Source organism: Amblyraja radiata, chromosome 11 (assembly GCF_010909765.2).
Source record: "Amblyraja radiata isolate CabotCenter1 chromosome 11, sAmbRad1.1.pri, whole genome shotgun sequence".
Lineage (NCBI taxonomy): Eukaryota > Metazoa > Chordata > Chondrichthyes > Rajiformes > Rajidae > Amblyraja > Amblyraja radiata.
The window spans coordinates 63390476-63405537 of record NC_045966.1 but is presented as its reverse complement, the minus strand read 5'-3'; the positions used below and the strand labels follow the sequence as shown (position 1 = coordinate 63405537).

At 45.9% G+C, this 15062-nt stretch overlaps 1 protein-coding gene across 1 annotated transcript in view; it reads right to left on the bottom strand.

Annotated features, from left to right (window-relative positions):
• Positions 1-2504: 2504 nt before the first annotated feature.
• The window catches only part of uimc1 (ubiquitin interaction motif containing 1), a 33624-nt gene continuing 21066 nt past the window's right edge, over positions 2505-15062 (bottom strand). Inside the window, exons 7-8 of the mRNA XM_033030023.1 lie at positions 11171-11246; positions 2505-2675 (exon numbers count right to left, since the gene is read on the bottom strand). Coding sequence (XP_032885914.1) covers positions 2672-2675; positions 11171-11246 — 80 coding nt within the window. The 3' untranslated portion in view covers positions 2505-2671. The remainder of the gene's footprint in view (positions 2676-11170; positions 11247-15062) is intronic.

Sequence of the window (15062 nt, the reverse complement as noted above, 5' to 3'; positions counted from 1 at the left end):
GAAGGTTGCAATCTTCAACCCCAAACCATCATCTGCAGTTCCTTCCTATCAACCACCTGGCCAACCGACAAGGGAATATCCTCAGAGTAATAAACCAGGAGGTTATCCCAGGATAGATGATGATGATCCTGGAAACACCAGAGCAGTGTACCTGCCCTTTCCCCCACCACACCAGCAATGACAGGGGGACAGTGGGAGGATACCAGTAGATAATGCAGGACCACATGTCACCACCACTGTAATGGGAAAGGACCTGAGTTCTTAGTTGATACAGGGGCATTAGTTTCCACCATTCGTCAGTTTAAATTACCTGACACTCCCATTTCGCAAAATCATTGTACAGCGGTGGGAGTTGAGAATAAACTCACCGTTGAACCTTTGAATATGTAAGGATGATCGAATAACGCATCTATTTACACAAACGTACGGGGCCTCGAGCACCAAGACGGCTTTGGGATACATATATTTAGTAGCAATGTTACAAAATTTTAAAAGATTAAGTCTGCAATTTATCCCATCAGATAAAGCATAAAAAGAAGTTTAATTTGACACCTAATTCACTTTAATATCTTCAGTATTAAAAACGTTATGGCCATTTTCATACTCGGAAATTAGCTTCTTGTTCCCTATTCCTCGAAGTGATCGAAGACAGTCAAAAGCCCATAACTTTCTTAAAAATTAAGAGAACTGAAATAAATTATCAGTTATTATAGTTTGAAGCATTCTGAAACAAATATGAAACAATCTTACTTGGATGACCTGAAATTAAAGCATATAATTAGCTAGTTACCCAATTGTAGCTAATTACAAAATTCAATTACTAGATCTAAACATCTATCCATTTCTTAAGAAAAGATTAACATATTTAAATAGCTTAAGTGTCCAAATAACATTCACACAAGAATTCACAACACAACACAACGACAGATGGCACAATGGGCTAAGTGTTCGGCTGGCAACCGGAAGGTAGCTGGTTCGAATCCCACTTGGAGTGCATACTGTCGTTGTGTCCTTGGGCAAGACACTTCACCCACCTTTGCCTGTGTGTGTCCTTGGGCAAGACACTTCACCCACCTTTGCCTGTGTGTGTGGATGTAATTATGTGAAGCACTTTGGGGTCAATGCAAGTTGACTAAAAATGTGCTATATAAATTAAAAAAAAAAAATTAATTAAAAAAAAAAAACATGATTTTTAAATCTCATTGTCATGAATTTATAGGCCAAATGGAAGGAATTTAGTGCTGAAATTGTCCCGCGATTTAAAAAAGAAATTCACAGAACGGCAGTCGGAACAATTCTTCAGCATTAGCTAGCAGCCCGAGAAAATATATCCAGGCCAGGCAAGAGAAAAAAACGCATTTTAACCCTGCCCCCCCCCTCAAAGGCGCCAAAGTTGCGCACACGACCAGTGGCAGAACTGCAGAAACCGCTGAAGGTAAGTTTTGTAACATACCTATATTTAGGTCCTAACCACTCTCCAAATAATCTTGTGATCAGGTGTATTGAGCAGCCACTAAATATTTGTAAAGGATATGCGCGTGGCCTTACAACCAGTGGGAGGAGCGCGATTAACTATTGGTAGTAACTTTGTTGCAGAGTACGAAAGAGGGAAATTGTAGTGGAACAAATGGCAATCGTAAAAATAAAATGAGGTCAAAGGGTAACAGGACATCTATTTAGCTGCCAGGGAGGTTGGATTGAGCTGTGTTTGTTGATCTGTATCTGTCTGATGTGCATGATTTACAACTGTAAGACCATTCTGAAGAAGAGGAAAATGCTTGAGTGCCTACACCAGATGCAACACATCAAAGGGAGGTACAGTATATAAAGATCACACAAATCTTTGTTCCCAGTGATCATTGTATTTGATCCAGAGATGCTGCCTGTCCTGCTGATTTCCTCTATATTCCTGTGTCTACCATTGTATTTCATTGCCTCACACAATCTTTGTGGTGCGTTTTAAAGCTTTCTTTAACATTACCTGTTCCGGCCCTGAATCACTCACACAAGTGATTGGGATCCAAGATAGGAAACACTAGCACAGGACACAGGACCTTGGGCAAGGACACTAGCCAGGTTTCCCACCCCGTGCTTCCAGTATCAGACTCTGTGTTCCACTTTGTGCTAGGTCCTGTACTCTTTGCAAGAGCCCATGCATGGATTTTGAGCACAGTACGCTGCACATCGGACCCTCTGCCATGAGTGCAGACATGTGTCCAGTCCAAAATACAGCGCTGGCTCATGCACAGGGTCTGGGGCCCTGATACCGAAGCATGGGCTCGCACACAAGCACTGGGATAGCAAACTTAAGCTCAGGCTCACACGTAGCAGGGATCCCAGGCACAGGCTCGAGCGTACGCAGTGTTCATGGCAGGAAATCCAGGAAGGTGCTCGTGTCCGATGCGGTATCTCGGGCAGGAAACTTGGGCACTGACACGAGCACAGACTATGTGATAGGCAATGCACTTGTCCTTTCCAAATACAGTAAAATAAATGGACCAAAATATGAAAGTGACTTTTAATGAAATTATTTACATTGGGCCCATAGCAAATGCTGTGCCCGAATCCTGGGGTGGCAGAGGCGTACTCACTCGGCCTCTGGGTTGGGCTGGAGCAGAAACAATTCCGAGACAGGGAACCCAGCACATTCCTTCCACTCAGCCTGCAGTTTTCATCTGGGGAAGTGGAAAGAAATAACAAAAAGATCAAAGAAGCTGATCAACAGCTGGGCAGTGTCCACACTGAAATACAGGTCAGGCATAGATCAGGCTAGCTTCCTCACCCTGAACATACTCGCATACACAGGCCTGGATACTGAGCCACTGTCACACCTGCTCCAGGACAGACACACACACACACAACAAGGCATTTGATGAGGTTCGACATGGCAGGCAATTCAGCATGGGAAGCTATTCTGGAAGGTTAGACATGGGATCCAGGGAGAGCTAGCTGACTGGATAGAGAATTGGTTTCATAGAAGGAAGCAGAGTGTGATGGTGCAAAGCTGGTTTTCGAACTGGGGGCATGTGACCAACAGTGTGCCTCAGGGATCAGTGTTGGGCCCATTGCTGTTTGTGGTTTATTTCAACAATTTAGATGAGAAGGGGAAGACAGAATTAGTAAGTTTGCAGGTGACACTAAAGTGGGCGTAAATGGTTATCAAAAATTACAGCAGGATCTTGATCATTTTGGCAAGTCGGTTGAGGATTGGTTAATGGTGTTTCATGCAGAGAAGTGCCAGGAGTTGCAATTTGGGAAGTCAAACCAGGGCAGAACCTTCTAAGTGAATGTCAGGCCCTGGGGAGTGTTGTCGAGCAGTGGGATCTAGGAGTGCTCGTACAAAGTGGTGCTACCAGTACGTAGGGTAGTAAAGAAGGCTTTCAGTACATTGGCCTTCATCTTCAGGGTATTGAGTATAGAAGTTGAGACGTTATGTTACAGCTGTACAAGACGTTGGTGTGGCCATCTTTGGAGTATTGCATTTAGTTTTGGTCATCCTGCTATAGGAAGAATGTTATTGAGCTTGAAAGAGTGCAAAGAGTATTTATGAGGATGTTGCCAGGACATGAGGCCCTGAGCTATAGGGAGAGGCTGGGTGGGCTAGGACTTAATTCCTTGGAGCGCAGCGGGCTTAGGGATGGTCTTATAGAGGTGTATAAGATCATGAGGGCAATAGATAGGGTGAATGCAGAGTTTTATTTTTACCCAGAGAAGGGGAGGACATTGGTTTACGGTGAAATGAGAAAGATTTATTAGGAAAACTGAGGGGCAACATTTTCACAACATGGAACAATCTGCCCGAGGAGGTAGTTGGAGCAGGTACTATAACAGGTGTCAACTACCTTCTCTGCTAGCTTGTTCCATATAACAGACAGGTACAGGGAGAGAAAAAGGTTTACAGGAATATGGACCAAACACGAGCCAATAGATCATGGTTGGTATACGATTGAACTTTATTTATCCCAGGAGGGAAATTGATCTGCCAACAGTCATAAAACACAAAATACATGAAATTAAAGTGACTAGGGGAAAGGATTGGGGATGTGCAAAGATTTGGGGAGCGGAGGGTAGTCAGTCTACCCCACGAGGAGTTTTAGTTTGATAGCCACAGGGAAGAAGGATCTCCTGTGACGTCTGTCCTGCATCTTGGTGGAACCAGTCTGTTGCTGAAGGTTCTCCTCAGGTTGACCAGTGTGTCATGGAAGGGGTGAGCTGTATTGTCCAGGATGCTCCGCAGTTTGAGCAGCATCCTCCCCTCCAAGAGCACCTCCTATGAATCCAACCCCAGCACATGGCAGCAAAGAAGATGGCACTGGCCACCACCGATTTGTAGAACATCTGCAGCATCTTGATGACTCTACATCTACTGCGGTACAACACACTCAGACATCCCACCTACAACCCACACACGGGCATGGATACACAAATGCAAGAACCAACTACCCACACATGACTGCACAAACACGCATACTGACCCCGTTTCCACTTGGGCAAAGATATTTAGCAGCATGCTGAACACACAGAGCCACTCAAACCAACCCCTACCCCCCTCTCCAGGCACAGACCCATTCACACAGGGGAACGCCAACACATACTGGAGCTCTGACACACAGGCCACTTGTGCGAAGGTTATCACACACACCCACTTGAGCTAGGGGTCTCACATACAAATTACTCGGGTTTTATCACACACACTTATACTAGGGGTTTGACGCACACAATGACTTAGTAGTCCTGAGGCTCTGACAAACACACATGCATGTACTAGGGGTCTGAGACATAGATATGCTTGCATGGAGGCTCACACCCACATGCACATTCCTGTGAGGGTTCTGATACACACACTTCATTTCAGTGCTAAAAAGCTGGAGGGATTAGATGCCTCACTAACTTGATCAAGTTTCTTGAGGAAGTGATGGAGGCAGTGGATGTTGTCTCTATGGATTTTACTAAGACATTTGATGAAGTCCCTCGTGAAGATTCCAGAAGATTATGGATTCAGAACTGGCTTATTCATAGAAGGGGTGTGCAGTGGGAGAATGTTATTTTGGTTAGCGGTCTGTGAGCAGTGATGTTCCATAGGGGTGTGTGTGTGTGTGCGCGTGTGGGTTGGACATACATATAAACGGGTTGCTTAACTTTGCAGATGACACCGAGATTGTCGGGGTCATAGACTATGAACAACTACAGACATGGACGGTGGATGGCAGATGAGGTTTAATCCAAGCAAGTGTGAAGTCTTCCATTTTGGGAGGTTGAATGCAAGGGGGAAATATTCCCCCTTGGGATGTAAGTTGGGATGTAATGTTAAAATTGTACAAGGCATTGGTGAGGCCAATTCTGGAGTATGGTGTACAATTTTGGTCGCCTAATTATAGGAAGGATGTCAACAAAATAGAGACAGTACAGAGGAGATTTACTAGAATGTTGCCTGGGTTTCAGCAACTAAGTTACAGAGAAAGGTTGAACAAGTTAGGGCTTTATTCTTTGGAGCGCAGAAGGTTAAGGGGGGACTTGATAGAGGTTTTTAAAATGATGAGAGGGATAGACAGAGTTGACGTGGAAAATCTTTTCCCACTGAGAGTAGGGAAGATTCAAACATGGGGACATGACTTGAGAATTAAGGGACTGAAGTTTAGGGGTAACATGAGGGGGAACTTCTTTACTCAGAGAGTGGTAGCTGTGTGGAATGAGCTTCCAGTGAAGGTCGTGGAGACAGGTTCGTTTTTATCATTTAAAAATAAATTGGATAGTTATATGGATGGGAAAGGAATGGAGGGTTATGGTCTGAGCGCAGGTATATGGGACTAGGGGAGATTATGTGTTCGGCACGGACTAGAAGGGTCGAGATGGCCTGTTTCCGTGCTGTAATTGTTATATGGTTATATGCAATTAATGGCATGACCCATATCAGCACTGATGTACAGAGGGATCTTGGGGTCCAAGTTCATAACTCCATAAGTGGCAGCCCAAGATGACAAGAGTTCAGGGCATGCATGTAGTTAGGGTGAAAAGCCAGGAAGGCAGCAGGTAGGAAGCGTGGATAATGAGAGAAATTGAGACTTTGTTCACAAAAAAAGAGGCATGAGATTGGCATAGGCAGCTCGGATCATGTGTATTTTTTTTTTTAACAAAGGGTGGCGAGTATATGGAACGAGGTGCCGGAGGACGCAGTTAAGGCAGGTACCATCATACTATATTAGAGACAATTGGACATGTACATGGATAGGAACGATTTAGAGGATTATGGGCCAAACGCGGGAAGGGGAAACTAGTGTAGGTGCGTTGGTTGGAGTGGGCAAGTTGGCCAAAGGGCTCGTTTCTACTCTGTATGACTCAACGACTCTCTAAAAAGTGATCACCTCGTGGAGCTGCAGGAGGTGGATAAGGTCCTTAATGTATATTTCTCGTCTGTTTTTACCATGGAGAAAGACAGGAATACTGGGGAACTTGGGATAGTTAATAGAGACCTTCCAACTTCTATACTCAATACTCTAAATGCAGCCTTGAGGACAATCCTTATTATGGTCAAAGAGGAGTTGGACACATCTCCTGGGCCAGATCAGATACATCTAACAACGCTATCGGAAACCAGAGAAGAAGTTGCGGGAGCCTGAGATATATGAATCGTCTTTGATTCACAGGCGAGGTGCCAGATGACTGGAGAGTGGCTGATGTTGTGCCTTTATTTAAGGGCTTCAAGGAAAAGCATGAGAACTTTAGACTAGTGAACCTAAAATATGTAGTAGGTAATTACTGGAGAGTATTCTGAGGAGCAAGATATATATTCATTTGGATACAGCAGGGCTGATTACTGTGTTCACCTCAAGGAATACCTACATTGAACCCCCCCCCCCCACATCCACCTGTCACTTGCTAGGCAGTGTCGCTTCTAATTACCCCCCCCCACCATTCCCCGCGGAGGGTGCTGATCAGGACGCATCACAGCATGGTTTAGGAACAGCTCCATCCAAGACCACAAGAAATTGCAGGCAATTGTGGACGCAGCCCAGACCATCACACAAACCAACTCCCTTCCATTGACTCCATTTATACCTCACGCTGCCTCGGCAAAGCCAGCAGCATAATCATGGACGAGTCGCACCCTGGTCACTCATGGAGTCAAAGAGTGATACAGTGTGGAAACAGACCATTCGGCCCAACTGAATTTAATCAGGACAGTCAGACTGGTCGGAACGGTGGATCAACTGTCGGTACCTGTAATCTGGGTTGGGTCCAAATTGAGAGGACTGGAACCAGAGTTGAAAGCCCCAAGGCAGAAGCTAGAGGCGCAGGCAAGCGTCGAGAAAACACACGTGGCTGTGGCAGCGAGTCTAGGTTAAAACGTGGCAGTAGAGCTGGAGAGCAGGAGGAATCACAAAGGAATCAGGACTGTCTGCCTGATTACATGCCTCGTTGTAACCTTACCCTAGTTTAGTTTAGTTTAGAGATACAGCGTGGAAAAAGGCCATTCGTTGCACCGAGTCCATGCCGACCAGCGATCCCGTACAACACTATCCTACACACTAGGGACAATTTACAATTTTTACCAAAGCCAATTAACTTACAAACCTGTACGTCTTTGGTGTGTGGCAGGAAAACGGAGCACCCGAGAAAAACCCACGTGGTCACGAAGAGAATGTACAAACTCCGTAGTCAGGATCAAACCCAGGTCTTTGGCACTGTAAGGCTGCAACTCTACTGTTGTACCACCATACAATTATAGAGAGGCTGGGAACTTTTTCTTTGGAGCACAGAAGGCTTTTAAGGGACAGAAGTTTATGGGTAACATGAGGGGGAACTTCTTTTCTCAGAGAGTGGTAGCTGTGTGGAATGAGCTTCCAGTGGAAGTGGTGGAGGCAGGTTCGATTTTATCATTTAAAAATAAATTGGATAGGTATATGGACGGGAAAGGAATGGAGGGTTATGGTCTGAGTGCAGGTAGATGGGACTAGGTAAGTGTTCGGCACGTACTAGAAGGGCCGAGATAGCCTGTTTCCGTGCTGTAATTGTTATATGGATATAAGACTGAGGTGTACAAGATCACGATGGGTCATAGGAAAGGTTTGGAGACCCATGGGTCAAACAAAGGAAATGAGACTACCAACTTGGTCGGCGAGGGCAGGCTGTGCTGAAGAGCCTGTTTTGGTGTGGTACTACTCTACGAGTCAATAAAAATACAGCATAGGAACACGTCCTTAGTCTGTCATGCCTGCATTAACCACAATGTCAAATTAAACTCATCTCATCTGCCTCCACATGGTCTATATCCCTCCATTCATGCTTGGTTGTGTGCCTGTGTGAATGCCTCTTTGAATGTTACTGTCATATCTGCTTTTAATATCTTCCCTGGCAGTGGATTGCGTAGAGTCATCCAGCATGCAAAGCAGCTTCTTGGCACAATATTTCCATGCCGACCAAGATGTCTACCTGAGCTAGTGCTATTTGGCTTTGTTGGGCCAATATTCCATTATATCTTCACTATCCATTTACCTATACAAAATTTTTAAAGATTGTAATTGAATCTGCCTCTATAGCTTCTTCTGGCGGCTTGTAGTATATACCCACCAGCAACTGTGTGAACATGTCGCCCCTCATGAACTTTTCACATTTTACCTGTCTCATCTTAAAACGAGTTTTAGACTGAAGTGGAGAAAAGACTGTCTGTCTGTGACTGAAAAGACTGAGAACATTCACTTTATCTATGCTCCATGACGTTACATACATCTATGAGGCCACTCCACAACCTCCTGGGCTTCAGGGAAAAAATGTATTCGTCAGGCTGGGCCTTTGATGCCACGGGTGCACCTGTACTGGGGTTCCGATGTCAAAGCTCTGACGCTGGCGTGGGAACTTGTACCGGGGCTCCCACACAGACAGACATGTCCGTACAGGGACTCCCACACAGACAGACATGCCCGTACAGGGACTCCCGCACACACAGACATGCCCGTATCGGGGCTCCGAAGCAGACTGATGCCCGTGCTAGGGCACCCACACAGATCGGCGCATCACACTGGGTCTCCAATCTAAACAGGTACGCCTAAGCCTGGGCTCCGACACACACAGACTCATTTGTACTGGGGCTCTAACCCATACAGACACACTTGTACAAGGGCTCTAACACACACGCAGACACAATTATACTGTGCTTTGATATATACAGACAGTTACACTGTTCTTTGACACACATAGACACACTGGTGCTGGCATTCTTACACACAAACACACTTGTATGGAAACAAGCCCTTCGGCCTAACTAGCCCACACATCCCAGCTGCACTAGTCCCACCTGCCTGCATTTGGTCCACAGCCCTCCAAACCAGTCCTATCCATGTACCTGTCTAACTGTTTCTTAAATGTTGGGATAGTCCCTGTCTCAACGACTTCCTCTGGCAGCTTGTTCCATACACCCACCACCCTTTGTGTGAGACAGTTACCCCTCAGATTCTTTTAAAATCTTTTCCCCTTCACCATAAACCTATATCCTCTGGTCCTCGATTCATCTAGTCTGGCAGGAGACTGTGCATCTACCCGATCTATTCCTTAATTAATACACCTCTATAAGATAACCCCTCATCCTCCTGGGCTTGAAGGATTAGAGTCCCAGCCTACTCAACGTCTTTCTATAGCTCAGACCCTCAAGTCCAGGCAACATCCTCGTAAATCTTCTATGTACCATTTCCAGCTTTGTACCAACATCTTTCCTATAACACAATGCCCAGAACTGAACACAATACTCTAAATGCGGCCTCACCAACGTCTTATACAACTGCAATACCGGGTGGCGCTGTACAATGGCAGCCTCACTAGCGTCTGTCTCATCCTTTCCTTCTTTTGTGGTTTTTAGTTTGTTGTTAAATGTATGTTTTAGTGTATCTTTAATTTTGTATTATGCGGAGGGGAACTTTTTAAAATCTCTTTCCTCGACGGAGATGCGACTTTTCTGTATTGTATCTCCGTCCACACTGCGGCCGAACATCGTGGAGCTTGCAGCGTCTTGATGGGGATCGACTTTGGGAGGCTGCGGACTTAACATTGTGGAGCTGGCGGTCCCTTTGTCAGGGATCGACTTCAGGAGCCTGGGGACTGAACATCATGGAGCTCGCAGTCCCTGGGTTAGGGACCGACTTCGGGAGCTCCAACCGCAGAAGCTTCAACCGCCCCGATCACGAGAGCTTCAATCGCCCCGACGTGGGAGCATCGACTGCCCCGATTGCGGATGGTTCAACTGCCCTGTCCGCGGGAGAAAAGGAGGGAAGAAGATAAGAATTTTTATTGCCTTCCATCACAGTGCGCTGTGGTAGCTGTTTATGTTGATTTTTATGTAGTCGTGTGTCTTGCTGCTGTTTTGGTATGACTGTATGGCAAATCAAAGTCCTTGTATGTTCTTACATAATTGGCTAATAAATTATTTGTATCTTGTATCTTGAACATGACCATCCAACTTCTATGCTCAATACTCTGACTGATGAAGGCCAATGTGCCAAATGCCTTTTTGACCACCCGATCTACCTGTGACTCGACCTTCAAGGAGCCATGCACCTGCACTCCTAGATCCCTCTTCTCTACACCACTCCCCAGAGCCCTACCATTCACTGTCCGGCCCATGTTAGACGTCCCAAAATGCAACACCTCACATTTCTTTGTATTAAATTCCATCAACCATTCCTCAATCCACCTGGCCAATCGATCAAGATCCTGCTGCAATTTTTCACAACCATCTCCACTATCTGCAAAACCAGCAACTTTTGTATCATCTGCAAACTTGCTAATCTTGCCGTATATGTTCTCATCCAAATCATTGATATAGATGACTAACAGTAACGGGCCCAGCATAGAACCCTGAGGCACACCACTAGTCACAGGCCTCCATTCCGAGAAGTAACCTTCCACCATCACCCTCTGCTTCCATGAAGCCAAGGATATATCTGATCAGACCCTGGAGATTTGTCTACCTTCATACATGATAGTACCTTCAGCACCTCTCCGACTGTAGCACTGACTGGTCTCAAAGACGCTTCCATTGACTGCCCCAAGTTCCTCCGTCCTCCTGTCTTTCTCCTTGATAAATACAGAGGATGTGAGAGAGGACAGGCTCCCATTTGCACTGTGTCGCACATGAATACAGGAGACATTTGCACAGTTTGTTGTGCACCCCAATACTCACAGTCTCAGTGTTGATAGATTGGATCCTGCTGTGCAGTTCTTTCTCGCCACTTTGCGTGTGTGGCTGCGTGTCTGCACTATGGGAAACAAGCGTTACATCAGGGTGAATAACATAAAATTGACTGGTTCAGTGAGAACATCATTTTGCATGGAGTTATTCAGAATCATTTGCAAAGATATCTAGTCCACAGTGTGCTGTTTTGTGGTTTTCCCATCTGGGTTTAGTTTAGAGATACAGCATGGAAACAGGCCCTTTGACCCACCGAGCCCGCACTGACCAGCGATCCCCGCACATTAACACTATCCTACGCACACTAAGGACAATTTACACATTCACCAAGCCAATTAACCTGTACGTCTTTGGGGTATGGGAGGAAACTGAAGATCTTGGAGAAAACCCACGCGGTCACGGGGAGAACGCACAAATTCCGTACAGACAGCACCCGTATTTGGGATCGAACCCGGATCTCCGGCGCTGCAAGCGAGCAAGTTACAGCAACTGTGGATGGATGCATTTACAGCAGACGGATTGCAGCGAGGGTTCATAGCCCGACTCTTAGGATATTGGTAAACACTTTAAAACATGACTCTGTAACATGCAAACTTTCTGTGGGACATGGCTGGTGCTGTATTGTCCAGACCCAGCAATGAATCTCTGGAATTATCTGCCCAAAGAGGGTTGCGGAGGATATGTCAGTGCACAAAGAGTGATATAGCATAGAAACAGGCCCTTCAGCCCAACTAACCTACACCAGCAAATATACCCTGTCTACACTGGTCCCACCTGCCCGTGCTGGACACATAACGAGGGCTGCCAAGTTTTGACAGAGCATTTCAGTATTCTAGTACCTGAAAATCAGTATTTTGCTGAGGAAATCAGTATTTTTACATGGTGCCATTTTGCTGGGAAAAAAAATGTTATTTTCTATGTGCGGTCATAAGAGTACAACAATGCATAACTTTGCTACCAATTGACATGTCTTCTAAGCACCTTACTTGACAGTGCATTCATTGCCATCTCTTTGTATACTTCTGTTTGAATGGCTGCTTCCTGCCTTTAGCACCAGATGATGATGTAGAAGCCATTTTTGAAGCCTATCTCTCCCTCCCTCGCTGCTCCCTCTCTCTCTCTCTCTCCCTCCTTCCTCTCTCTCCCTCCCCCCTCCTCCTTCCCTCTTGCCCTCCCTCCTGTCCTCCCTCTCGGGGGGGGGGGGGGGGACGGGAAAAAGAAAGGAAGAGGCGAAATATGAGGTGCTGCTCCTCCAATTTGCGATGGGACTCACTCTGGCCAAGGAGGCCCAGGACAGAAAGGTCGGATTCAGAATGAGCCACCGGGAGATCAGGTTGGTTAATGCGAACTGTGCGGAGGTTACTTCTACCCCCCCACCCCCCCCAAATTCCTTTGACAGGTTGAATCAAAACTTTCCCAATCTCGTTGTTTTATTAATTGAACACGTAGATGGAGTGTAATCAGATGGAACCAGATTCAGATGTGATGTTTAAGAGTTATTATTTGTCTTTAGTTTTAGCTTGAACCAGGACATCTGAAGATTCAAAGTTTAATATAGTAATTGTGCTGATACTGACTCCAACCAACCACGTAATGAATATCATCCATTCCGGAGGCTTTATTTTTCTGATGCCATTTAAACTTCACTTGGATTTCAATCACTTCAATGTAAAAGTAAATAGGAATGGCGCGCAATGGCACAAAAATTTGCCCTCGGTACATAACTGTAATATAATAATATATGCATGTTGGTAGGTGCAACCAAAACAAAGATCTTTTATCATTGTTGTGTTATGAATACCACAGAAAATATTATGTACTCTCAAGATCACATTTAATAGAATAATATTGCTTAAATATATAGTTATTGGACTTTGCATTTCGGACATTTGCAATTAGGTAAAAGGTTGAAAAGCAGGACCTCCAGGATAGTTATCGTTGGTTTGCTTCCAGTACCTCGTGCAAATGAGGGTAAGAACAGAAAGATTATGAAGATGAATGTGTGGCTGAGGAATTGGTACAGGGGAGAGGGATATAGATTTCTGGACCATTGGGATCTTTACTGGGGCAGTGGTGACATGTAGAAAAGGTCCTAACTGGAGGGGGACCAACATCCTGGCAGGCAGGTTTGCTAATGCAGCATGGGTGGGTTTAAACTAGATTAGTGGGGGAGGGGGGGGGGGGTTGGATCTCACATAAGACAGAGGCAGGTGAGAGGTTAGAAGTCGGTATGGAGGGTGGTGAGAGAAAGGTTCGAGCACAGAATTGGCAGGAGGACGGCGGAGAGCGAGGAAGGAAGGTTGGTTTAAACTGCATGTATTGTAATGCAAGAGGCCGGACCGGTAATGCAGATGAGCTTAGGGCATGGATAGGTACGAGCGATTACTGTAGTCATTACTGAAACTTGGTTAAGAGAAGGGTAGGACTGGCAGCTCAATATTCCAGGGTACAGGAGAGACAGGGGTGAAGGTAAAAGAGGAGGGGGCGTTGTGTTATCGGTTAAAAAGGATGTCACGGCAGTGTTCAGAGGTGACATTAGGAACGGTTCGTCTAGTGAGACTATATGGGTGGAGCTGAGGAACAAGAAAGGGATGATCACCTTACTGGGGGTGTACTACAGACCCCCAAATAGCTAACGGGAATTAGAAGAACAAATGTGAGAGGGCAACACGTGGGCGGTCATGGCGGTGCAGCGGTAGAGTTGCTGCCTTACAGCGAATGCAGCGCTGGAGACCCAGGTTCGATCCCGACTACAGGTGCTGTCTGTACAGAGTTTGTACGTTGTCCCCGTGACCTGCGTGGGTTTTCTCCGAGATCTTCAGTTTCCTCCCACACTCCTAAGACGTACAGGTTTGTAGGTTAATTGGCTTGGTAAATGTAAAAATTGTTCCAAGTGGGTGTAGGATAGTGTTAATGTGCGGGGATCGCTGGTCGGCGCGGGCCCAGTGGGCCCAAGGGTCTGTTTCCGTGCTCTAAACTGAATTAAACTGATAAACTTGATCTAGTCTTGGGAAATTGGGAAGGGCAAGTGAATGAAGTGTTCGTGGAGGTGCCTTTTGGAAACATTAATCAGTAGGGTTAAGATAGTTATGTGCAGGTGCATAGTTCCCTGAAGGTGGAGTCGCAGGTAGATCGGGTGATCAAAAAGGCTTTTGGCACATTGGCCTTCACTAGAGTATTGAGCATAGAAGTTGATGAGGCAACATTTAGAGTATTGTGTTCAGTTCAAGGCACCATGTTATAGGGAAGATGTTGTCAAGCTGGAAATATAGAGATTAATGAGGATGTTGCCAGGACTAGAGGGATTGAGCAATAGGCAGAGGATGAGTAGGCCGGGACTCTATTCCTTGGAGCGCTTGAGGATGAGGGGTGATCTTATTGAGGTGTATAAGATCATGTGAGGAATAGATTGGGTAGATGCACAGAGTCTCGAGGACCAGAGGACATAGGTTTAAGGTAAAGGGGAAAAGAATGCGGGGTAGCTTTTTCGCACAGAATGGTGGTGGATGTATGGAACAAACTTCCAGAGGAGGCAGTTGAGGCTGGGACTATCCCAACATTTAAGAAACCATTAGACAGGTACATGGATAGGACAGGTTTGGAGTGATATGGATCACACGCGGGCAGGTGCGACTCGCGGAGCTGGGCCATGTTTGGCCGGTAAGGGCAAGTTGGACCGAAGGGCCTGTTTCCACACTGTACCCCTCTACATTGGACAATAAATAGTCGGGCCCTGTGAATTGTTGTCGAACAGAGAGAACCAGGATACAGGTGCATAGTTCCATGAAAGAGAAGACATAAGTACAAAGGACGCTTGGAGCTCGGAGTCAGGACGCCATATTACAGCTGGAAAGACGTCTGCACATCCGCATTATAGTTACTG